Raw genomic sequence first — 26,839 nt, 5'->3', positions numbered from 1 at the left:
ATGCTTTTTTCAGTTTGAGACAAGAAGACCAGGACCACTCATTGTATTTGAGATCTGCACAAATCATGAATTTATACAGTGGCATGGTGATGTCATCTAATAATTCCTAGTATCTGATTTGCTTTATTGATTGTAAATGAGCAGTGAGGTGACATTTTTGTAGTACAGGCTCTCACAGCCTCAAGACTGTGTCATTTCTGTGTCCCCCCTTTCCCCTCCACTTTGAGTAGTAATAGTCAGGGTAAAGGTAATAATTCTAATTTAAGAAACTAAGAATGTTGTACCTGCCAGGGACCTCCACAAGGATGAGAAAACTCAGGGAACAGTGGCCCACAAAGACAGAACAAGATCTTTACAACAACATTGGGATCCAGGAGGATGGTGGCTAGTGACCTGACTCAGCCTGCTGAGCAGCTGGGCCGGTAGAACACATAAACAATTTAATCCAGCACCTCTTTTACTGAAAATGAATAACAAAACCTTAATAAATCAACAATTACTTATTGCTGTATTTGGGATAATAAATTCTTTAGTTTATCAGTAGCTTGTGGCTTCCATAGCATGTTCTTTGAACAGTTTGCCTTTCAGTTACATCCCCTTTCTCTCCTGAACAATAAATTAGCATTCATTTTTCTTTTAAAGGAAAAGAGGGGAAAAAGAGGATATATTACAATTTTTTTTTTCAAAGCAAAAAGAAAAATGCAACATATTTTTGACATATATCTTAAAATAATATGAGGATAACTTTCTCCGCGTGTTAGATGCCTATGCATAAATAATAAAGTACGTTATGTTATTTACAGTGTTACACAATAAACTAAGAGAGTCTCATTTAACACACAATTCATAAAGACAGTAAGTGATGAAAATATCCAATATGTACAAGATGTATTTACAATAAGGTAAAGGATTACAAATGATGATAATTGACCATGTTCTTTGTCTGCCCTTCTCTGCAGCATTTCATAGGTGCTTTTTTTGTTTCTTACTAGAAGTAAGTCCCAGCGGATGTCAAGTAGCCACACTGCAGGGCCAGGAAGTACTCAACAGACTGAGAAGTGTGTCCTTTGAGGGGACACAAATTTACTATCCTGGATGCTCAGGAACTTGCAATGTGCATGAGAAGCAGGGAGATGCAGTGGTGTTGTTTTGGAGGACTGGAAAGAGAAGGAGCTTTCCTGTTTCCCTGATAAAGGCAGTGATTGATCTCTTAAATCTGTGGGGTCTTGGGGATGGCTCAAGTGAGAAGGGAATAGCTGGGCCAAGAGGAGGGAGTAGTTTTTTCTTGGTTACATGAGTACCTCTGAGGAGCTGTGATGATTTGCACCAGCTGAATAGGCAGGCTGTACCAGGTAGTGCACAACATATTCCTGCTATACACCCTGAAAGAAACCTTTTATTCTGGAATAATTCTTGCATATAAACACATAAGCAAGAAAAACTCACAGCTCAAGTTAAATGGAAAGAAATCAGGACAATCTGAACAACTCTACCACCACTGGAATATTTCCCCCCCTCTTCAATATCTCCTTCAAAATATCTCCTTGCCGTGACTTTCAGACAGAAGTTGGCAAGGGTTACACAGGGGTAATGGCTCAGAGGTGTTGGGACTGCCTAGCTCAGAGGTCTGGGTAATAAAGCAAATACCCCCAAAAGGGGAGCTGGCCCTTCCTGTAGGCACTTGTTGGCTCTGTTCCATGCTGCTGCATCTTCCAGCCCCTTGTCAAGCAGGAGCTGACTGCAGCCTGCCAGCTGTACCTCTGGCCATGTAGACTCGCTAACTCTGGGATGTGGACTTGACTGACACAGAGCACCCTCACAGTATGCTAAAAGCAAGTCCAGAGGTGAGGGGCAGCATCCTGCTTCTACTTCTGTAAATGCCAGGCCAGGGCAACTCCCATAATTCACTGTTGCATGAATTGTGCTGTAAGGCTGGGCTCTCCCCAAAGACCTAAGGGCTTAGGCAGCCATATCCCCAATTGTATTTTCTTGTTCTTAGGTCCATGTGAAGTCCCCAGCCTAATTTCATGCTTATCTGATATCTGATAACACACTACTATATGTACTGGGGAGAAGGAGCAAGGACTGCATGCCATTTTGACTTTGAGGCACTGCAACACACAAGAGTTGTAACATTTTTCTCTAGACCTACAAGGAATAAATCTCACATGTACACCTCCCAGGCATGCAATTGCTCCTTCATTTTATACTGGCCCTCCATAATAATGGTGTTAGTAGTCAAATAATTTACTCCATTTCAAGACAAGTTCCCTTTCCATCCTGATTAATCTGTCTGGGCTATCACAGACACTTTAATGAGAGCTGGCCTTATGGGTTATCTATATTGGAGAAGATTACAAAAGACCTGTGTTACAGTCTCTGTTCTGCCACTAAAATGGGTGATTTTGGGGCAAATCTCTTGTTCCTCCACCATCTTTTTCCTGTCTTGTCTGTCCTGTAAGATCATTGCAGTGCCAGAGACCTTACTTAAAGGACAGATTTTTCAAGTGCGTCTCTGGAAACTCAGCAGTGCAAATCCTTTGAAAACTTGTCTGCATCCGGAAAGCCCACCTGGCCCTCTGTACTACTAAATTGCTGGGGAGGTGGATGTTCTGCTGCATGGGATTGAAGATATCCATGACTAAAGGGATGAAAATGACTGTGTGGTATCTAGAATTTGTGGAGAGCTTTTGTCTGCAAAGGCAAAGTGTGTTTAAATACATGCCAGCTAGGGAAAAAAATGACAAAGGGGACTTAAATCCAGACTGTATGTATTTGATAAACTTCGCCATCTCCTGTAGACTTCTCAAATAAGTGGTTGTGGTATTTCAGCCACCATGTAGCCCAAAGCTGTGCTAGTTTCCCAGCCTTTTGCTTTTATCACCAACATCCTAGTGTACAACTTTGTCATTATGTTCTTCCTATACCAAGGGTTTTTTGTTCTCTTTCTTCTGAATCAGGTGGTCAGACAGACTCACCCGTTACTAATGTAATGTGGTTTATTCATACAGTGAGCGACTCACTGATTTTCATCATCCTGATAAACAGCTCCATTTACTAGACTTTGCTTCTAGGTCTCAAATCAGTAAGTCACCTTGTTAAGCAAAACTCTTAAGCGCATGCTTAACTTTATGCATGCACTGGATACATCAACGGGAGTCTAACACATGCTGAAGATAACTTTTGCTGGGATTAGCATAAGCATATGCTTGAACAATTTACTGAGTTGGGACTTTAATTCCTCAGGTTTACATCTCACAAAATTTTCTTGACTTATTTCTCTTCATTTAACTGGGACCAGGATGTGGCCCAAAGGATGAGTGTAGTTTGGCTGAAATTCTTTTTCTCTTGACATGTCTCTTATTTAGAGTCCAGCAATACCTGTAAAACATATGTTCTCATTTTCAGAATCCCCGGAGTCTAGGAAAAACAGTTGTTTTCCACATCAGTCCTGAGTCTATGCTGTGCCAACTGAACACACAACAAAAGTCAAAAGAAGACAGGAGGCAGAGTGACCCTGACTAAACTGATAGGAATTCACTGCAAAAGAGGCCATTTGCTTCTGAACGAATGCAACCACTCCAGCACTGACAGCATCTTTGTTCATTACTAGTCAAAGACTTCAAGACCATCACTGGCTATGTGAACACTTACATGAAATAGCCACACACACTACAGCTGTAACCTACATAGTGTGTTTGCCTTCATAAATAGGCTTTCCATCAGCCTTGCCTCTCTCACCCCAAATAATGGAGCCAATAAAGGTGAGTAGAAATTAAGTTCATGCTTCTGCTATGTCCTTCCTACTTGCCTGTACCCTTTACTATTCAGCAAATCATTTCTTCCCTGAAAGTCATTTCTCTGTCCAAAAGTAACCCTTACTCCAGCAGAAACTCTAACAAGGTATTGCTAGAAGCTTGTCAGGGCTCAATCTGAGAAGAAAGGAGAGATAATTAAGGGGAAATAAAAAGATAAATCTCCTATTAGAAATCAACATTAAAAAAAGAGGTGAAAACTGATTGCACTTTTATTAGTGGCATTTGTTTTCCAGCTAAATCTCTTCCTTGCTTGGTTACAGATAACTGCTATTATATTTGCCCCATTAACTTAAACTAATATTTTTTCTTTTTTTTTTCTTTTTTTTTCCTTTTTTTTTTAATAGAGTATTGGGTTCAAAGCCTCAGCTAACCTAAGCCTGTTTTCTAAGGGATAACTAGAACAATTAATATCTGGAAAATAATGAAATGGCAGCTCCTAGTGATTACAAGCTGACCTCTGATTAATAATATATTTGGTTTAAAATCACAGTATTACTTTCTTTCTATAAGTAACATTATTTAATGCAGGTTGGCGCTTGTTTTTTTTTTTTTTTCTGTTATCCTGCTGTAATTAATAGTAGCATGCTGTTGGATCTACTATTGTTCCAGTGCTCAAAGAAGCAAACCTTTTGGCTGGCAGAGAGCAGACAAAACTCATCTCATATACGGAAAGCAAATAAAACTTCTTATAGAAGAAAATATATTTTTTTTGTTCTTTTTCTCAGCTTTTTTTTTTCTGTTTTTTTTTTCTTCTTTTTTTTTCTTTTTTTCTCCCACGTGTGCGTGTGTTTTTCTGGTGGAGTGGGTAAGGTGGTAGTGCCATCACAGGGCTTTTTGATCTGGGGATTCTACAGCAAGCAACCAGAGGGACTTCTGCGACTCTTGCAAATCATACATCCAGTCATTATAATGCAGTGCACAAAAAAGCCAGGACAACTGAGGGCTAGAAGGTTTTGCAAAATACTATTGGACAGCCATCATTGTAACTGTACAAAACTTGCTCTTAACATAACATAACATAAAGGCACCATTGATATCTTCCCCATTTTTGAAATACTGTAAAAAATTGCTACATATGGCACATAACACATTTGTACATAGGTATATTTAATTTATAAAAGTTTTTTTCCCTCTCCTGTTTTCTATCAGCGGAATTGCTAAAATAAAATAAATTGTTTAATTTAAAGGTGGAATACTTCATTATATAAAATAAAGTTTTACATGTGAATCTATGTGGTTTATGTTTTATACAGCAATAGGGTCTTGGTTAGCTATCACACTGGACAACCTTGTTTGCAACTCTTCTGGTGTGGAGAAGTGGTTCGCCGGGTTAGTCCTGCTTTCAGCCATCCGGTAGGCAGCAGTCGGCTCCAGACTGGTCACCACGGCGTTCGGTATGCTCAGGAATGGTGTATCCTCGCCTATTCTTTCATCTTCGGTTTCAGTCTCGGAGCTGCTGCTGTCAGAGCTTGTGTCGGAGTCTGCTTCCACCCTGCTGGAAATGTGGCCATTTGGCTTTGTTCTTTTGATCCTTCGGCTGTTGGTGAGTTTCTTTGGAGGCTCCTGTCCTGGCTCATACTCCTGTGTGGTCTCGTATTCCTCGTCTTCCACTATCTGCAGAGGACTTGGTGGCAGGCTGTTGCTCTCATGAGCAGCATTGTGGTGGAAGGAGTTGAACTGCTGAAGGTGTTGGTCATACTTCTCATGTAGCTGCAGTGGGGTCACCAGGAGCAGTGGTCGCTCCTCTTCTATGAAGGGACTCACTGCCACTGAAGGGATGGAGACGGTCAAGCTGGAAGCCGGTGGTGACATTTTGGAGGGGCGTGACTTGGGAGAAGTTGGAGTGTGGAATTCGATGGGTGACATGCGAGCTGGTGTGGTCATAGCTGAGACATACCTGAAGAAAAGAGATGGGGAAAGGTTGCAAGCATGGGAGTGGTGGTGGCATGTGAACACAGCTGCTCACATGGTCTGGGAAGGAAAAGGCAGGGTTCCTTTAAGATCCCCAGCATCCTCAAACAGGGGTACCAGGGAAACCTTCCTGTTGCTATTAATCCTATAAAACTGATGACTTCTGGGACTGTAGGCAAAGATGTTTGAGAGCAGGAGGAGCAAAGCAAAACCCCAGGTCTGTTTGCCTCAGAAGAGCCATGGAGATGCTATAAATTATTTGCCAGAAAAATTTCCTGGAATGAATCCAGGAGTAGGATTCAGAGACTGGGGGGCTGCCAGAAACAAAATGCATTTGCAAGTATTTTCTCAAAAGGAAAACGGCTGCAGCACTTCTGGCAGGATTTGACCAGAACCTAGGGTGCACACAAACAGAAAAGAGGAGAGAAAGGAAGAGAACTGAGGGACAGCCCTCCTGCGTCTTCACCCACTCCTGGCAACAAGACTGTCTCAGGCTAAGGAGAGGAGCAAGGTCTAGGCAAAATCTATAGCCAGATTCTGCTGATTTTAATTACTAGGGATAGTTGGAGTAGGATCTGCAGCACTGTCCCAGCAGCTTTGTGCTGCTGCACTCCTTAAATGCTAGCTGCCCTGGCTGGTAGGTCTATCTGCAAAGGAACATGGAGGGCTGTCCTCATGTGGCAACAGCTGCAGACAGAGAGGGCAGTCTGGCCTATTGTTCATGACTGCTCTGGAAAATTTGCTCCTCTTCCTTCATTGTTTCTGTGGGAGGGGTAGTGTTCAAAGCTGGGTTCTGAAAACAAAGCTTAGGTGCCAGTACAGAGCTTGTCCAAAAGGACGAGGACAAAAAAATGTACGACTCTCATCTGGTTTGAATCAGCAGAGCTCCATGAAATGCTATGAGGCCTTGTGGATTCACGCCAGATGACGATCTGCCTGAAATCTCTCAATCAAAAGCACACTGCCCAGCATGACATTTTGTATAGTTTAGCTTTGCTTTTATTCTTATCCTAAGTTCACCTGCCTGAATTTCATCTGTGTCCAAATTTCAAGGCTTTATAAGCTCCATCTCCTACACAGGCCCACTAAGACAAGTTATATGGCTTTGATTGATAGTTATTTAGTTTGTCATCAGTGACTTATTCATCAGAGCCTGAAATTACAAAAATGAATCTAAATCCAACTTTCTTATCCAATCTATTACTTAGTTGCACATATTACATTTGATGAAAACTGAGTTATTGGATAAAAGAGAAACAGGCACGAATCCTGAACTACAGTGTAGTAGACTAAATTGGTTTCAGTTGAGGCACACTGATTTACATCAACTGAAGAGCAGGAGAAACTGGAGTTATGCATGGGAATTAAGTTGGTTGCTAGTGACAGCAGAAAGCAATTAATATGTCAGTGCATTGGAGGAATGATGTCATTCTGTATTTTCCTTCCATGAGTGAGCTTATCGTCCCTTTCACATTTTTAGGCACTGTCTGACAAACTGAGGCCTCCCTGCTTCCCCAGCTGATGCAGTGTGGGATGTACATCTTCTTGTCACACAGGATTTTAGCTATACTCATTCAGTTAATGCACTAAGTTAGTTAAATGTGTCCAGTAACTGCATAGTTCCACCACTGTCAAGTTAATCATACTGTGGTGTGGGGGGTCCTTGCTCAGAAACTAGGACCCTACATTCACATATTTCTGGTGTATTCCCCCACACCATAATGGAGCAGTGTAACAAGCTGTTGTCCACAAGCTGAGGCACAGAAATGAAACACATGCAGCTGTAGCCCATCCAGAAAGGAAGGTTAAAAGGTCATAGATTTATCCAGCTTCATGGCCAACACGAGGTAAACCATGCTGGCTCAGCAAAAGGGGATCAGAGCGTATCCATGGCTAGCCAACAAACATTACCTAGTTGAATGCTGCCAACTTCATCATATAGTTCAGCCTTTCATGCAGAGAATGGTGGTTTTTGATCTTCTTTTCTGTAAAATGGCTAAGGACTTTCTAAAATGTAGGTACTTGGGGTCTCTGCTTATCTAAAGAGGTGTCAGGGCATAGGATCCAACAATAGGACAGGGTAATGCAAAGGAACACCTTGTAATGTCTCTTCTATTTTATTTCAAAATTGCGAAGTTGCTGGAGGACTGGGGGGAGAAGGGAGCACAACTTTGGTATACCAACTCACAGCACAACATTTATTAGATTCAGGAAGTAACTTGTCGGCTCTTACATTCCTTTATGTTTCAGAATGATTTTTAGTTGCAAATAACTCCAGTTTTCCCCCTTATATACACACACGTACATGCAGTCCATCTCAGAAATAACCTGCTATGTATTTCCTGCTTGATAGAAATAGATGAGGCATAATTTAATGCCCAGGAAATTATCTTCTGCACTCCAAATTCATGGTCATTTCATGCACATTTCAGGCTAGGACATCAATGACTAGTGAATTATCACAGAAATGTTGCTGCTCTTCACCTGTAGCATAATCATCAAGTAACATTATCATTGATGAAATGCCTTCTTTCTTCCTATCAAAATGGAAAGGCATATGCTTCTTTTCCCATCCTGAAGTCTAAACAGCTCATATCAGAATGACTCTCTGACTGTCCTAGGCAATGCAGAAAGACAGCGTGAATGATCTTCACTTCTCGCACACAGATACCCAAATATACTAAGCTGTAATACTCACTGTCAGTGGCGTGTGGCCACGAATCCTGTACAGTTCCCAGGTGGGACACAATGCGGTATTTACTGTTATAGGTCCTGATCCGGCAAAGCACTTAAGCACATGCTGAGAGCTCTACCCGTGTGAGTAATCTTGCTGACTTCAATGGGGTTACTTGCATGATTTAAAGTTAATCTTGTTGAAGTGCTCTACTGGATTGGGGCCACGGCTGTTTGTACCATGTGAGCCACATATCTTGAAATTAAATTCCACGATAAATAACAGGTAACTTTGTTATAAGGAGAGAGCTAGCTTACTGTCCTTAGTGGTCGTACAGGCCTTACTCAGAGAGCCCTCAGCCATGGTGACTTATGCAGCTGCAAAGCAGTTGTCTGTGTAGCAGCAGAGGGAGTACCACAGAAATGGCTTTTGCTGTACTTGCACATTATTTCTTCTGGAAACATAATTTGTCTCCTACAAAACTTGGTCTCCCTGGGGATTGCCTGGATGCATTTTTGACATCATGGACGTCCCATGAGATCAAATCCTTTGTGATTTCACAGTGCACAGAGAATTGGTCCAATAACCCTTTGTTTTCCTTTTCTTCTGTGTCTGATTGATGGGGAAAAAAACCCATTTTTGAATGTCTTGTTTCTTCTCAGTTTCTTCTTTTACTACTCTGGGGCCATCTTGTACACTTGAGATAAAATCCTAGCCCAAAGCTGAGAAGAATTTTTCAGTAAAACTTTTCTTGAGACTGATGCACTTCAAGGCAGACCATAGGTACTGATGAACCAGCCTTTTCAGATCAAAAAATTACTTTGTTGGAAAATTCCTGGCCTGTTTAATTTCTAACTGCCCTGATTTAATAACAACCTGGGCTTTCCTGGCTTGCACTTTGCTTTGTGTGCTTTTATTTACTAAAGGGTCAAGGGGAATTTTTGAGGGAGATAACAGATATAGCAGCTGGAATCCCCCAGAAAGTAGGTAGTGGCAGAATTCCCATACTGCTTAGGTGTCCTTAATGCTCTTCTCCTATGGATCAATACATTGCTTTCTCCCCACTTCTTGTGTCTCACAAAATCTCGCAGTTTTCTGACTTGCTTCTTCTGAGAAACTGTTTATTAAGCAAAGATCCGTTTCTACTTTGTAATGGAAATTTCTGCCAAATGACTTCAGTGGAGCTTTTCCAAATGTGAACTGCTGGCTGTTAGGAGTAAACCCAGCAAAAGCAAGAAGGGAAGAAATGTTTTTGGTAGACTTTAAATGACTAACAAGATCTCCACCTTTACGAATGAGAAGGTACATGCCCTACATGAACAGCTTCACTGCTGGGTTTCCTTCTATGCTCCCAAGCTTTGCAACCATCTGGGAACATCGACCTTGCCAGTGGAAAGCAATGAAGCGGTGTCTCCTACCTTTCACTGTGAGGAGAGTCTCGGTAGGAGTCAGGGGTCTCTCTCGCATGCCGGAGGAAGCTGTTTCCTTCCCGTGGCCCGCCAATGCCACTGAGGCGGCCCCGGGGTCCCAGTGGGCTGGCATGCCTACTGTTCTCCATGGATGAGCTGACGAGCACAGAGTGGCTTTCAGAGAGGATGCTTTCGGTGTGGCCATTGCTCCAGCTGGAGAGCAGCAACCAGGAAAGGAGAAGAAGGGAAGGGAGCGTGAGAGGTGTTTTGGTGGCAAATTCAGATAAACTAAAGTTTAAGCAGGGCAAGGAAAGGGCTCTGTTGGGATGTGCAGCATAACCTTTAGGTTGGTAACCAGGACTGCAGAGCTTTATGAATTGTACAAATCCATATGCATAAACACGATTTTGCACATGTAGGTAAAAGAAGAGGTAAAAGATTTGGCAAAATGCATACGCTAAAATTCACTGTATCAGTATTGGAATGCCATTCAGTCAATAAAACTCTGTAAATTCATGGAGAGGTAATTAGTTAGGTGACATGACATCAAATATTGTTAGTCTCAGAATGAAAACACTGTAAAGGGAGCACAGATTTTTCTGTGTGGTTGTTTTGTTTTGTTCTGTTTTGTTTTGTTTTGGTTTGTTATTTTTTCCCCCCAGCATCTTTTCTGTTTTGCAATAGGAACAGGTCAGATATTACAAGTGCTGTTTGCCTTCCCCCCTCAGTACCTGTGGCTGGATGTCTGGGTGACTGTCACGGAGTGATGTGCTGTTGAGGTGTAGTGGCTCGTAGAAAATGAGGTCTCTGTTTCTCGCTCAATGACTTGCTCACTGGAGATTACATTTTTTGAAACGTACTGCTGAAAAAAACCCAAACAAACCTCAGGTTTGCAAACTGTAATTCACAGCACATTTGCAGACATAATTTCCAATCCCTCCCCCAGAAGTCACAGTTTTTCACCCGTGCCAAAGCAGAAACTTTGTCACTTAAATACAGGCAGAAACCACACTGACACATTTGAGCACATTCATGCACACCTCTGCATACACGCTTCATCTAAACCCAGAGTAGGAGGAAATAAATGAAATCAGGAAAGGTCTGCATCCCAGCCTGGCTATAAACAACATATGTGTTTAGCAAAGGAATTAGAAGTCCTTGTGGATAAAGACCTTTACAATCAGACACAACAAACATACTCTTCCCTGATGGAGAAGACAGCAGTAGTCAGCATTAGCAGTTGTTCATTGCAGGATAAGAATCTTTGCAGGAAAATACAATTTCCAATGTCCATGGATGCAGCACCATGACAGACCCATTCTCATCAGGGGATGACCTGCAGAAAGGGCCAAAGCCTCCTGAAATGGAGCTGGAGGTGTGCAGTGCCCAGCCAGCACTGTTGCTGGTAGGACTCCATTTTCATCAGTGGGGAATCCTCATTTTCCCTCTGTTAATAATCTGACTATAGATTTAGGTCTTTTGAAGGGAAATATTGGAAGCCCAGCTCTTCTGAAAAGGTATCCTGGTCTTGACCAAAGTCAGTCGGAGTGCTGCCACTGACTCAGCAGAGCCAGGGCTCATCCCTGCAATATCATGAATGTGTACAGTGATGAAGTGAAGCACAAGAGTAGAGTAGCAGGAAGCCTTCATTCCCTCTAGGCACCAGCCTTCCCTGGGAAAAGAGGGAGAGGAGGCAGCAGCTACAGGTGGCATGAGCCCTGGCCTCTAAGGCCAAGGGGCTTGGCTAACAGTTTAGTTGAAGAAAAGCTCTCTGCTATGTTCTGATAAACGGGAGAGGAATGCTGGTGGAGTAACTGCCCCAGCCCCATCTCCCCAGCCTCTGCTACTGCCCAGGTGAAATCTTCATTCAGACTTTTACCCCTGAAAGCATAATGTCACGTTCCTGATGCGAGGGGGCTCTTCCTACTCACCAACCATCAGGCCAAGGAAGAGCAAGACACGTGTGTTTGAAGAAATCGATCTCTGCAGCACTTAGCCCTGCTGCAGCGAGGTTAGTATTTTTTTCTGAGGTGTTTTACTTGCTTTTGGTGTCCTAGATCTACAGGCACAGCTGCAGCACTGCAGCATGCCCCAGGAAACTGGCCACCTGCAGAAATGTGTCTCATTTTACTGAGCATTTTTTGCAAAATCCCCAATTGCTTCTGAATGGAGAAAGCCAAGAGAATTCAGCCACCAGCCTGCAGCAGGTAGAAGTTTAAAGGCTGCTGGGTGAGCTTTGCTGTGTCCCTGGCAGCCTAGGTTGGAGGGCGGGCAGTAAAACCTACGTTCACTAGCTGGACGTTATCTGGTGGAGGGTTGGGGCGGTGTGGCCCGTTGGCCATGCTCGTCACATTGTTCCTTTCGGAGCGCAGGCTCTGCCGAAGGCGGTCATGCAACTTTTTCCTCTGCTTCCTGTACACAAAACACGGAAATGATTTTAATAGGCAAAGGGAAAGCAGCTGCACCTTTCAGCATGTAGATGATGACGATAATAATATAACATCACTGTTTTTGCCAGCACTTTCCCCACTGCTGCAAGGTCTCCGAGTCAGGTTTGAGACCGCAGGCCTAATTGCAGCTGGAGCTGTGGGGACCTGCAGAGGGGAAGGATGTGTGGGAACCCTTCCAGGAGTCGGCAGGCCACAGAGGGAAGGGTAAAAGTGCGAGGAAGAGGGAAGCCATTTCTAAGCCACACTCGATGTCAGGAAGAGCTCTTTTCTGCACTCAGATGGGAGGGGGGAGAGATTTCAACCCATCCACCATGGCACCCTCACTGCAGCCATGGCCAGGTTTCTGACAGCCCGGTGGATTATGTTTCTCCATTCACCGTAGGTGGCCTTGCCTCAGGGCTTGCTTCCAGACACTGGAAAATGTGGTGTGTGCCACCATGTTTGCGGTGTGGGAGCTACATGTTGTTTTGTGGGATTTGTCCCCTGCCTCATCACTGCACTCCAAATACATAAACCTGTTAAAGAAGTGAAGGGTGCAGAGGAAGCCCAAAAAAAATCCAAAGTGAGTGAGTGTGTGAGGTGTGCCTGAGCCTGCAGCCATTCTGGCATCTCTGGAAGGTTCTGTTATAGCAACATCAGATTTACTCTGGAACCTAATGATTACCAGGTGGATGTCAGGGCTGCTAATGCATACAATAAAACTATTCAACAATAACATGTACTAATGGCATAGTCCTTGGCTGACTCGGATGCTTCTACTGTGCCCCGTCCTCAGCTGCTCCTTCCCAAGTTGCTAATCGTTCCAGCTCTCCTCAAGAGAACTTTTCAGGACATCATTACAAGCTGTCAGTAACAAAACTTGCAGCACAGTAAAACCTGGAGCTGTGAAGGACATGCAGAACACACTAAATATAAGACCAAAATAAATAACTGCAGAAAGAGGTACTCAATTTCAGACTTAATTTATCAATATTCCCCAACTTTGTCTGGTTATACTGGAGAACTTCCACTATCCTGCCACAGAATCCAGGCAAATGAAGGGAGGATGCATATGACCTTGGCTGTGGGAAGAGCTAAAATACACACAATTCCCTAAGCCATACGAGGTGCAGATATTTTTGGCAGGGTTTTACAATGTAAGATACAACCATTTTCAATCCCATTTTGAACTCAAGGGGACAATTCCAAGCTTTCCAAAGAGGAAGGAGGAGGGAAAACAATAAATATGTTGAAGTTTATAGCCGGGGTAGCTGAAAGACAAAGAAAACATGACTTGACACAGTGTATTTTACTTATTTTCTCGGTATGTGTGTGCCTGGTTAGTGGAAGATGTTTAATTTATGTCACTTCACATGAATGGTTTAAGCAGACATGGCTGCCTTGGACTCAGCAGGACACTGTCCCTGGTCCATCTAGGCTTTATGTTAGGAGGATAACCAGGTATCATCTTACGACACACAGGTGGTTAAGGCAGATGCAGAGTGCAGTGCCAGGAGGTATCTGAGCAGATACCCAAAGACCTGCCTGCTCTGAGAAGCAACACAGACAAGGTTTTAACTTGATTTCACATCACCCCTTCTTGAGCCCTTGGAGACACTGGGAGTTGAAGACAACCAGAGTTCCCTGATGTGGTAGAGAAAGTGAGTTCTAGAGGGAATTCGAACTCATCATCTATGGGTCTGAGATCTTGGCATGTATTGCCCAGGAAGCTATCCCTAGGAAACCACATTACTTCCCACCTTCACTGATCAATGTATTTGCATTTTGCTTGCTTCCATGTGTGCTGGTTGTCCTCTAGTGAAAGGACATTAGCTAAAAAAAGAAACTTCAGGAAGCTGAGAAGAAAGAATAATGAGAAAACTAATGTGCACTTTGCTTATTTTGAGAAGCCTTCCCCTTAAAGCACATGACTTGCAAATAAAGCACTTCTGAATTGAGACTTGGTGTCAGAAGATATTACCTTAGCATTTGACCAGCAGTATCTCTTGCAAGAAGACTAACAGTATCTAAGCAATTACACTTTATTTAGTGTGTTGTCCTAACACCACTCCAGGATTTCCCTGTTCTGTGCATTTTTCCCTATTTGGCGGAAAGAGAACGTAGGGAACATGTCACAGAGAGCAGTCTGGCATCACTGCTGCATTTGAAAGGCCATGAACTGGCAGTTCACTTTCATTCTCATCAACTGTATTTGAAAACTTTTCACTTTTGGCTGGCAGTGATCACGGATGTCTGGGACAAACCATGACAAAGTGTCCAGACCCCTGATAGATTTGGCTTTTTATATAGAAAATATACAGCTCTTTATTTATAGCTCTTTATGTAGAAAACCATACTTCAGAAATCTGACTAAAAGTTTGTCGAAATTCATGGGGATGTTTTAGCTGATTTTGAGGATATTTTAGCTGATTTTGGTGATCTTTGGACCAGGGAAAGATATTCTTTAGCTGCTCTGACTTGTCAGTTGTCACTTCTAAAAGCAGTAATTGATCTGATTCTATTGTTCTATTAATACTGTTTCAGTTGTTCCCTGCTAACCCTTGGCACAAGGTTGTGGGTGAGACAGCGACTGTGTGTGGCTGAGCTCACCCAACAGGGCTACATTCCTCCCCCGCCTTTAGCACATCCATTATTGGTACGGCTTACAAAGAAAATCAAAAACCCAACTGCCAATCAGACCCTGCAACAGTAAATCAGGTTTGTACAAATGTGGAAGATTTATGATAAGGGTTTTTTGTGTTTTGGTGGGAAGATTTATATGAGCAGCCAGAAGTTTTGGCAGCACAAATCCTGCTGATGTTCAGTATAATTTATGGTCCAGAGTGCCTCATGCATGTTTGAGAGTCACCCTCAGTAATTTACAGAGACTCACAGAATGCATTAAAGTGCCTGCTTTTGCATCAGAAGCACTTTTGAGTTCACTTCTTTGGCCTTTGGTGTTTAATAACTTTTAGCACCGTTAATCTTCCTCAAGTACAAACAAACTAGGCTGATACATAAAATTTACTGCTGGAGACCAACATGATTCCAGTGTTGTTAGGGTATGCTCCTTTCCATTTGGGTAAACCAGCTGGAATGGGTGACAGACAAAGAAGTGTAAGTCAGTGAAATTGCTTGAGTCACATTTGAAGGGTGAGAAACCTTTCAGATACCTGTCTTATATTTGCACTGATGTTGGACATGTAGACTGTCTTGGACCAGAGTAGCCTGGCCACAAGTTTGTCTCTAGATCAGCTCTGAAGAAACCCAGATACAACTTTATGCTCAGAAGAGCCAAAGCTACAGTCAGCTGGGAAGGCCCTGATCAACAATCACAGGTATAAAAAAGAAGAGAAAAGTTTACTTGGTTTTGCAGTAGGCCACCACACACATGATGCCAACTACCAGAAGAGCAATGCAAATGCCAGTTATGGTCAGCACCCGTTTCTGGTACAGTTCCTCAGCTTCTAGAAAGGGACAAAAACAGAGAAGGTCACAGCATGGAAGATGGCTAGGCAAGGAGCACACAGTCAACAGCTGGCATGCTACAAACCACTTCACAGAATCACACAGCCACCACACTTCAGGCAAACCCATTATTAATGGCAAGGAGAACAGGAGCACACCATAAGCTCTTAACACAATATGGGGATGAGTGATCATCCATACAATTACAGTCAAAAGTAATCTTTTTCTTTTCATGTCAACAAGAATAATATCTGTGAAACAATTTCACAACTAACAAACACTCAGCATTTGCTGGAAATAAAAATGCAATGCACTAAGGTAATGACAAGAATTTGCAAATGCTTCAGAAGTTTAACTCTGCAAAGACAGCTGGAATGAAGGCCTATTTTATGGGCTTTAAGAGAAATCTGTTTTCTTATTATCTTTTTTGGATTGTTTTCATATCCAATGTCCCTCTGCCCCCATGTCAATTTATATCCTAGTTGTCTTTACAGGAGATTTCAAAATATTCTTCTACATTTGAGACATGAGCTTGGCTTGTAATTGTATCAGCAATGGAAATTAAGACAGATTCTGAGGTCTGGACATAAAATTCAGACACTTTCAGCAGTGATTCTCAAAAAACACAGCAGTATCAACAACCAGCAGTGCCTTGTATCAGAGAAATGCTGGGTTTCTACTTGCATCTCTTTGTGTTCAACAAAGGAGCTGCTCTATCTAGAGTGGCAGCTTGCTCAGTGATGACAACTTGTTACCAATCTCATTCATCAGAGATATTTCACTATTATAAAAATGTTAGTAGCACTGGTAATGTTTGGGTTGGAGCTACCCAGCATTCCAGCCTTGCTTATGCTTGGCAGAGAGCACCGCTGCGTGCTGTGCTAGGGAAACGTTACGTAAGGAGCGCTGAGACAGAGGCACATTCTGTGTTGATGTTTTACAGATGCTTTTAGGACAAAAATAGGTGTCTAGATTTTATCAAGGCTTATTTTTGATTAAGCAGACAGTCTAGAAAGCTTGCCCTGGAGAATCCAGACTAGAGGGTGACCTTAGGTCAGGCTTCAATATTGACCAACTCGGTATACCAGCAGGTGATTAAAAATAAATGAATGAATAAAAGCTGCACAGCTCTGCACTACCTTTGGGATAAATGCCAGGATTATTCCCAGTGGAAGGGACTTACATGAGCATAAAAGGTCTGTGGGGCAATTCGCTAGGAAGTACAGAGGTGCACAACACTCCCTCACATGTGCCATGAGTCTCTGACCAAGCTCAGGCGCTTAAATGATGTTCTGTCACAGATGTCACACCAGTGCAGGAGAAAATGCTCCCTGCTGAAGAGGGAGCAGTCATTTCTCCAATGTGTTTTGGAGGCTTACGTAGTTTAATTTTAAAATTGCTGTGGCCAAATGGCAAATATTCCATGCAACAGATCACAAAGCAAAAAAAATCTTAATTTCTCTGATACAATGAACCTTATCATGGAACGAGTTTGTCCTACAAGCCAAACCCACTGTAAACCAAAATACCAACAAACAGATTATGAGCACTGTCAGAAAAAATTGAGGAGAAGGGAAGAATTGAGTTTGGTAAAACTAGTATGCTGCAAAAATGTATTAAAGAAAACAAAAATGTAACTCCAAGAGCAGAGAGTCAACAAAGAAAGGGAAGAAAGGGCTGAAATGCCAACCAAACCAGGACAAAAAGAGGAAGATGAAATATAGGGAACAACAAGGTTAAAGGGTTGAGAAGTCGACTGTAGGCCTGGCACAGCATGCTTGATACTGGAAAAAAACAGAGTGAAGAAATGCTTGGGGACAAAAGAAAAAAAGCTGAAGCAGAGTGTGAAGGGATTTCTCATACAGCATAACTCCTCAACTAGGCTAGTTAGTGGCAATTGATCTCCTTCCCATTTTGCCCCTTCTGAAAGCGCTTATTAGTTAGCCATGGAGATGGTGTATTATGAGGATGTCAAAGGAAACAGGAGAATTGTGCTAAGCAATATAGGGGCAAATTTGAAATGCTTTGAATTATTATATATTTTATTTTATTTTTGTCATGCTGTCAGATGTTAGCTTGTGAAAGCAAAATTAATAAGGAAATATCAACCCGTTTTTCTTGGAGGGGAAGGAAGAGGAGGAGGGATATTAACTAACAGTGGAAATCTTGGTTGACTGCACTGATTCCGTGAGGTTTACTCCAAGCGGAGGCTGTTGCAAATGAGCCGGGCGGCTGGCTGGTGCTGGCTTTGCTAAGGCTGCCGGGGGGCTCAGGCTTATGCTTGTGTGTTGGGTGCTTTTGGGCTCTCACCCCCTGCAGGGCGGGGAGGTGCAGGAAGAGAGCAGGGACTGTAGGTCTTCAGGGGCATGGAAGGGTAAATCCCTGGGTCTGCTTTCGTTGCCTTAACTCCTAGCAACCTTTGAAAGGATCCCCATAGGATCTTTTGACATCATCTTGACATGTTGTACATGAATGGAGTCACCACCATAGCCTTCCTCAAGCTGTGTGGGGAGTGGCTGCCTGGGAAGGCACCCAGGTTTGGGCATGTCTTCCCCAGCAAACCAGCAAGCTCCCATGTAAACCTGGCCATGCTCCTCCCTTCCTGGGACAGCAGTATCCAAGGGTGATGTATCTCTCTAGGATGAGACTCAGCCACCCTATTTAGGGCCAGGAGAGTTTTGTGAAGCAGGGGCTGAAGTCACTTGAGGTTATACAGGTCTCGCCCCAGAACTGCCTGACCGGTGTTAACGTTTACAGATCCAGTTAATGATGCCCAGCCAAACAACATGTGCTGTGTTTGCAGTGCTCATTAAACCACATTGAAAACAAGTAATAGCAGCTTTGGGGAAAAGTCCATAGAGAAATGTATGTGCAGTGAGAATTCAGAAAAGGTTTTAGCCTAAGTGTTAAAAATCACTTGAATGCATTTTTTCCCCCTGCAGAATGCTAGAGAAGCAAACTGACATGATATTTAAGTCAAGATGTTAAATCGCTCTATGTGCAGCCTTTTGAAAATGCACATTATGGAATTCATTTCACATCCCCTTAATTCATATATAATTGATGATATACATGTTCTTAAATTTGCTCTGGTTTAAAGTTTTTCTTCTTATAGGTCTCTAGGGATTTTTAAAAGAATTTCATTCCGAGAGGTGGCTCCACTGATGTAATTTCATGGACAAAGCAGAATTGGCAAGTCATTTTTTTAAACAATTTCAATTTAATTCCTCAAATATTAATGTATCCATATACCTTCTACAACAGTTTAGCACTTATGAGTGAGAAATAATGAACTTGTGATTACAACAATAACAACAATAATAATGATGGTAATATTAATAATAATAATAATCTGCGTTGTGAGAGATTTCTTAAATCTGGATTGTTAATGGGTTTTCCACAGTTCACAGTATAAGCTAATGACATACTGTGTGGACATTTTTAACAAGAACGTGAACCAAAACTGTCTGAAAAGCATCACCGGCTGGTTCATTTCATTTGTCAACAATTTTAGGAGATTCCAAACTAAAACTGACTCAAAAGATGCATTATGTGTACACCTGATTACTGAATGTTAGTCAGATAAGTACTGTCTACTCATGAGGAGGATTTATAAGACCTATTTCTATTATAATTAAGATGAAGTGTAAAAATAGTACCTGCTGCCAGTGTTCTTGTTTGGGCGCAATATGAGTTTGGTATTAGAAATATTGATTATATTTGTTGACTTGAGAATCTGGAGTCTAGCTGTAAACCTTCACTTAAGTTCCTAAATAACTTTCAGTTCACTTCTACTTTCAGACCTAGAAATGAATGTATATGTGCATATCATTAACAAGTATGTAAATGCATCTAATTTACATACCTAGCTGTGGGTTTAGACATAGAATTTTACTTGGAAACCAGAGCTCAAAACTGTAAATTTGCAGATTTTTAAGTAGCTATAACAGCTTATTCATTTTTACAGAGTAGTTAGTCATTTTACTTCATGTTTACAGTGTTTCCAAAATCCAGTAACCCTAGAAGAACTTAGCAAAAGCAAATGTCAAAACTAGCCAAAATTACAGGGCAGAAAAATGAATGTGCACTATGTTATAGTTACTTTGGTAATTCCTAGGTTTGGAATATCACTATAACTGCTGATCTCTGCTAGCATTTTGACAAGGGTTGTTATAGCTGTATGATCCCTTCTAAAGCATAAAGAAATTGGTTAGAAATTGAAACGGTGAGGTGGAGAAAAAAAATGAAAAGGGATTCATCTCTCAGGCTCTAAAATCTGCAGGCTAAAAGGAATGATTGGTCCATACCCATAAATTCAATCCCAAGGTGCTCTGCCAATGCAGAAAGTTGACAAAAAAAGAAAGAAAAAGGAAAAAGTTTCAGAAAAGAGCAATATACTGTACTCAAAAATAAATCACATATAAGAATTACAGCTATTCTGTGTCTGCACATGAAACAGGACAAAGGGGCATTTGGGTATGTGAGTAGTGCTGAAATGTGCCTCTGCAAGCTACATGACCAGACCTTCTGGGAGGGTCACACACCAGAATACGCACGGGGGATCTGAACATTCATAGTGCAGGGAAGCAGCAAGAGTCATTAACCCTTAAATATCTTACTGAGGTAAGGGGGCTATGGCCTGAGGACGCCATGTGAAATGGCTGTTTTTTTTTTTCAGATGGGACCACTGGAGCACAGGGTTGCTCTATGAGGGGTAGCATCCCCCTGCAAATGGCTCTTGCATTGGGCTCCTTTCCCCTGTATTCCTGTCCCCTGTATGCGGTTCCCTGTACCTATAGGTTGCAACCTGGATTTGTCTGGGACTGTTTGCTCAGAAGTGGGAGCTCTGCAAACTGAGTGTAGCAGGGCTCTCATTTCTGGAAAAGGAGACAAGTCCTTTGCCCTTGCCTTTGGGCTGTGCTGCCTGGGCAGAACCACCCTCTGGTCAGCTGGATGCACCCTGGGGTTAAGGGGCTGATGCTGTGTACATGAATCCCATGCCTAAATCAGCATCCCTAGCAGCTGGGGGTGAGAAGGAACACAGGTTTCCACCTGGCAGGTACCCTAGGAGACCCTTCTGACAGGGCCAGCATCATAACTGTGGTGGCTTTCACTTTCTTTGTACTTGTGTGCTGTGAATTTTAAATCCAATAATAATTTTCTGACCAAATTCAGGAGTTTGTACACAGAGGGAATGCCAATTCTTTTTTGCCAATCAGTAACATTTTAAGGGTTAAATAAACTGGAATCTATCCAGGTCTCTTCCTAAAGAGTCAGTATTACATACCTACATGAACACTGCTAACGATACACATTAGTTGCATAGAAAGCTTGGTTAAGTCTTCAATAAAATGAATGACATGCCCATGCATCTATATTGCTGTATTTATGCTTGCTAACAGGTAAAATTCCTAGTCTGGGTGTAATTTAATTTTAGGGGAAGTCACTCATATCATGCAGTTTCTATTTCAAGTAATTCAATGGGAAGTTGGTACTTAAAATTGGAATATATTCTGGCTGAAAGCCCTAACAAGAAAACATGCTGAAGAAACATGCATTGCTTATTCAAACCTAGATGTCATGTAGCTCTTATTTTTCTTTGGTATTCCTAGCTACATCCCCTAGATCTAAAAGAAAGCAGCATATCCCGATGCTTCTCATTTTATAAACAGGTTATTATTTTTGATCTTTTACTATTTAAACCAATATTGTTTCATAATTTTTGATTAGCAATGTGGTTTCTATTGGATATTTGTCCAGGTGCTCTAAGAAGAAATGCAAATAATTATTTTTAACAACTCAATTTTCATTGTGGATTTGATTTTTGTGGGTGCAGTGTTGGAAGAAAAATTGCTTGGGAAGCATTTTATTTTTTTTTTTTTTCCCAGAAAGTAACAGCTGCAGCTCATGGTAGCATGTTGGGGTCCAGGACCTACAGAACAAGAGTGTGATGCCTGAAAATGCTGGAACGGGTCCTCCAGGACTGCATGCGCTGCTCAGGTGTGATGTGCCACAGCTGCTAGGCACCCAAGATTTTGGTGTGGTTACTCTTTAGGGCTGGGTGGGTAGCCTGAGGACATGGTGCTGTCCAGCGAGGGGTGAGCACAGCTGCAGGCTTGAATGGAGACCTTGCACCTGACAAGCAAAGAGCCCATTTGGATCAACTGCAGCAGCACAGAGGTCCAGGGAGACCAGTTTCACCTCTAATGTATCAAGGTGCCATGTTTCTTACAAGTCATTGTTTAATTTTCTCACTAAATGTGTTTTGTGGGTAACAACAAATTCTAAAAAAAGTTCCTTTTTTATGTAAATTGAATTGAAACTAAGTCCAAACTATCACAGAGCAAAACTCCTGCATGTCTGAAAATTCTGTTTGAGTGGGTGGGATGCTGTTATCTCTTCCTGAGGCTTAGCATCCATTTTGCATCCTAAGTCTTGGATCATTTCAGTGGTACTTAGGCTGAAAAATCAATTTTGAGCTGTTAAAGGATGTTAAGTCCTGTAGCGGCTGTAAAAATGTTTTCCTATAACTGATTTGAGTCTCAGAAGCATAACGAACATTCTTTCTTAATTAGAGTATTCTACCACAGCTTTTTTAGAATTTAGTGAGCATTAACTGAGCTGTTTATAGTGAAATACTGTCATCTTTAACCTTGAGCAGAAGATGGACAATGACATTTTTCAACTCTGTCATTTAGAAGTCTTGGTCTTAGCATGTAAAGACTACAATTTAGGGTGCTGAAGGTCTCTAGAAAATGAAAATTTCAGGTAAGATTCATTAATTCAATTCATGCCCAAGATAGCTCCCAGCATGCCCCATGAGTTGTTTTATGTTCACAATATATATATAACTGTTAACTAGTGAGGTATGCAAGTCAGTTGGCCCTTTGGGTGTCATTCTTGGCTGATCTGGGGCATTTAGAAGGGCAAAGACTTTACCTATGATTATGCTCTAGAGAAGCTTCATCAACTTTCTACCAACCTAAGGCTCCACCAATGTTTCTTGTCTCAAAGACCATTCTGCAGTATTGCCATAAGAGTTCTCAACGCATAGCTACATAAAAATTAGTGAATACATGAACATTCAAATATAGCTAATATATCTGCATGGAACAGTTGCATTTTTGCAACACTTTTGGGGACCACCTTCTGGTGTATTATGAACCAATGGTGGACAGTGAGCCTCAATGTCAAAACCGCTGCAGCAAAAAGCCAGCCTATAGAAACACCTTTGGAAAGCAAGTAAAATTAGATAGTACTGTATAGTTTACATGCACACTTTTGTTTCCTATTGGCACTTAGGCTCTTTAACATCTCAATTTGCTCTGAACTTTGCAAAAGCTGCATCTACAGAGCTAAGTTAATTATCCGCACCACTTGGTGCAAAATATGAGCCTGGCTTTAAGCCCCAAATGCAATATTTGTCTGAAAATAACTCTCATTCTAAGTCCCTTTTTTTAACTGTCTGCTCTGGTTGGTGTTGGCTGTAGTAATAAAAAGTCATACAAATGGTTCCTCGATGATTATTTTTTATTTATATCTACCCTCGCTGGACCCTTTCCAAAAGTGTCACTTCAGACTTGCAGCAGTTTAAGACATCTGTTATACTGCAGACACAGGCTAGGCAGAAGTGCTGGAGTCTCACAGCCATTGTTGGGGCTCTCAAAGTAGCCTAGGACACTAGTGGTGTGCTCTCCTTCCAGTGCATTTCAAGGAGAACAGTACTGGACTAACTTAAGGACTTGCAGATGAGCATAACTTGCAGCGAGGCAAGGGCATCTATGCCTTTTCCATGGATGTAACTTCATGAAATATCTACTGCCCCAAAATTTCTTTTAAAATCCCAAAGAGTTAGAAAGTGAAAAACTAATAAGGGAAACCCCACCTAAACCTGTTTTTCTTTTTTTCCATGGGCAGAAAAATGAATTTGTAGTCAACATAGAATTCTTCCAGTTTTCAGAGCAAACTCAGCAACAAACAATTGATCTTATGTTTTTACACAACCTCCTTTTAAATGATGCTTCTAAGATAAGCTTAACTGCACTTTTTACCGTAATACACAGAAAAGGCCATTTAAATCTAATGTATGGTAAACTTAAACACTGTAACAGCGTAAAGAATTTCAAATCCATAGTTACCAGAGGCATTTTAAAAATAACTCACACCAATAAAGCTTTTAAAACAGGCCATAAAATACACACTTGAGTGCTGGAAGGTCTGGTCTCTAGTCAGCACCCTTGAGATTTACATGGGTAGCTTCCTTGATGGGCAGTATGAATTATGTATGGACATTTTTCATCCATCATTATAAGAGAAAACCTATGCATATCTTCAGGCTCCAAAATGTCCAGCACATGCTAAACTGCTTTTTGTCCTATATACTAATGGAAATTAAATTAAGCTAGCCTACAGCCTCTGAAATCTGTGATGGCAAGTAATCCATCAAAAAACCAGTTCCTATAATATTGCTTTTAGATCATAGTACATTCAGATGCCAGAGACAATTAATTATGAATGGTACACATGCGTTAAAATGTAAGATCTAAGCGATTTTCTTACCTGTTACCTTTGACTTTGCTATAGCCAATAAGATAAAATAAATACTCAGTGTACTTTCTGTTTCCTCCCTGACAAGTAATAATAATTAACCCATCCCTCTGTACTTATGAGGGGGTGCAGTTTATGTGACTGCAGTGCTGATTCTACCAGCAGTCTTACATAGTGTCCTCTACGGTTGATGCGAGTCTGTGTTTATGTGTGTCTGCCTAGTAAATATCTTTGGCCAATTAATCTGGCTCTGAAATACTTGATCTCTTGCATCTGTTAGCCACAAATAAGTATGTCAGACCCCATTGTTTATGCCATCTCTCCCCCTTTTCTTTTTCTTTCTGTGTCTTTTTGCCCTGAAACTTGGACAACGAGGAGGATGAATATTTAGATCCTGTTTGGCATGTGCACATTAGAACCAATGTAAGCACGTCAATTACCTTTAACTTGTAGGTCTGAGTACAAACCTCATATGCAAGCAGAGGATTAGCTACGTTTCCCTTTGCTGGGGGAGTTCTACCCTCTACAAAGATTCATAAACTTTTTGTGGTAAATAGAATGTGAGACTTTCAAAACACCTTTTTTTCACTTTTACTGCTTGATGTCAGTGGGGAGTCCATATCACACCATTCAGTGTTACTTTTACAATGTTCCTAAGTCTCTCATTTCCCCATAACCTCAATGTCAAACAATCCAGGAGAGTATTGCAATTGCTTTTTGTTATCATTTTCATGCAACAGGCAGAGACAATCAATATTAGGCCTTAGGCAACAAATCTAGTTATTGATTAAAAATAAATAATTGGAGGAAAGATGCAGCGACAAGAAAGCAGCACCGACTGAGCATGCTTCTACTGCGGCACAGACAGAAAGGTAGTGGACGTACTGTAGAAGCTGGCCATTACGTAGTTTTGGCAGCGATCACCAGTAAATTCATTTGGGCACCTGAGAGGAAAAACAAACAAAAAAAATGGTACAGAAAAAACAGAGAAAAGAGAAGAGGTGAATATATGCTAAGAAAGAAGCTCCGTCAGTGTGAACTGGTATGACTTGGTGAGTTCACTTTCAGAAACTGAATCTCGGTTTAGCATGTCAAAATGGCTCAAGATGCTGAGAGCAACTCATTTGCTCTGTGGAAATGAAAAGAAATACCCCCCCCCCGCCCCGAAAAGCCAGCTGAACCAAACCAATCCAGATCAAAGTGTGTTTCAAGATGTTTCAAGGCAGAAATTCACCATTCCAAATTCCCAAATTGCTTTTAGGATGCACTTTCAACAAGGCAGCGAGGACACACCACTCATCTCCGTGAGTTTGCTCTTTTGGGGTTGCACTTCACAGCAGTCTCACAAACAAGAAAGCTGCTGGTGTGTGCAATGCAAATGCATCTGTGAACGGATGGAGAGATCAAAAATCATACAAATGAGAAACATTTTGGAGGTCAATAATGCCATGGTGTACAGATTTCACTTTAGAGAATCAGGTCATATATTAGTGCATAGAGGCCAGTTCCAGCTGAACTGTGAAAACACCAAGTACTATTGATTTTGTTGCTGTAGTTGGGGAAGAAAGCAAAGTTCAGATTATTTTAACATACTTTCTTGGTTTTGGATTTTCATGGGCAGAGTTTCAGTACATCTTGCTCCAGTGAATCCAGGTTGGCACCTAAAGGGCAAAAACGTGATAAGCAAAAGTACACTAAAACCACTGCACTAACAGACTCACATCTCCTGGCCTATTGAGATGGGAGTGCACTAAGTGACCTCCTGGTTAGGTGTTAGAAAAAAATGATCAGAAAAGGGGCAAGAAAGTGTAAACTTTCCAGAACACAACACTTTGCAAAATTTATAGTAAAAATCCACCAGAGGAAAAAAAAAATATCAAAATCTAAGAATTCTTTTTGCTCGTCTGTTTTGAAAAAAAAGAAGAAAAAGAAGAATCAAGACTAGCAAAAATGTATATCAACTCATGGTTTATTCCAGCGCATGAAGGCACCAGAGTAAGTTTTTTCTAAATTTGCAAAGCAGTGGAAAACAGCAATTTACACTGTTGCTTTCGCCAGTCACATAAAATCTACGAAAATACCATGATTTCCCTACTTCTGTAATAACATCTTGTGTCTTCCAGTAATTTCCTTTGAAGTGGAATAGTTAAAGCAGCAATTACAGAAAAAAAAAATGATCCAAAAAGTGAGAAGACAAACTCAGATTCCAAGGCAGGAAGTATATTCAACATGGCTGACAGATGAAAAAATAGTCAGTCTGGCCAATAAGGAAGATCAGAAGGCAAAGGTGGTCTCTAAATTTGAAGCCCCGTTGCTGTCCGCCCTTGCAGTTCATAACCAATTCTGCAGCAAACTTTGGTGCAGCTTCCCCCTTGATCACAGTGAAGGAATTTCTCTTCTGTGCTTTGCCTGTCTTTTCAGCTGCTGGGTGTCAATTCTTCCTGCACCTTTATTCTCCATTTTGGGGCAGAGCTCAGGCTCCCAAAAGATCACTATAGCAATGCAGGCTCCTGCAGTTCAAATGTGTGAATTACTGTCCACCACACTAAACATCTATAGATTTCAATCTTCTTTCCTTCTCCT

At 41.6% G+C, this 26,839-nt stretch overlaps 1 protein-coding gene across 16 annotated transcripts in view; it reads right to left on the bottom strand.

Moving 5' to 3' along the window:
* Nucleotides 1-379: 379 nt before the first annotated feature.
* NRG1 (neuregulin 1) overlaps nt 380-26,839 on the bottom strand; it is a 458,532-nt gene continuing 432,072 nt past the window's right edge. For 8 of the 16 annotated variants that reach the window (XM_061455023.1, XM_061455024.1, XM_061455011.1 and 5 more), the window contains 7 exons: nt 25,142-25,200; nt 20,017-20,040; nt 15,606-15,708; nt 12,098-12,224; nt 10,544-10,674; nt 9,822-10,025; nt 380-5,715 (listed from right to left, as the gene is read on the bottom strand). In XM_061455023.1, the coding sequence (XP_061311007.1) occupies nt 5,064-5,715; nt 9,822-10,025; nt 10,544-10,674; nt 12,098-12,224; nt 15,606-15,708; nt 20,017-20,040; nt 25,142-25,200 (1,300 nt within the window). In that variant the 3' untranslated portion in view covers nt 380-5,063. Of the gene's footprint in view, nt 5,716-9,817; nt 10,026-10,543; nt 10,675-12,097; nt 12,225-15,605; nt 15,709-20,016; nt 20,041-25,141; nt 25,201-25,849; nt 25,918-26,839 lie in introns of those variants that run through there. The other 8 variants (XM_061455014.1, XM_061455018.1, XM_061455017.1 and 5 more) reach the window with 6 other exon arrangements.

This window comes from Pezoporus flaviventris, unplaced genomic scaffold, assembly GCF_033815535.1.
Source record: "Pezoporus flaviventris isolate CSIRO_AGI_PZ_B2104156 unplaced genomic scaffold, CSIRO_AGI_Pfla_v1 ptg000018l, whole genome shotgun sequence".
Taxonomy (NCBI): domain Eukaryota; kingdom Metazoa; phylum Chordata; class Aves; order Psittaciformes; family Psittacidae; genus Pezoporus; species Pezoporus flaviventris.
Note: the sequence above shows the minus strand (reverse complement) of the source record. Positions and strands in the feature narration are given on the sequence as shown.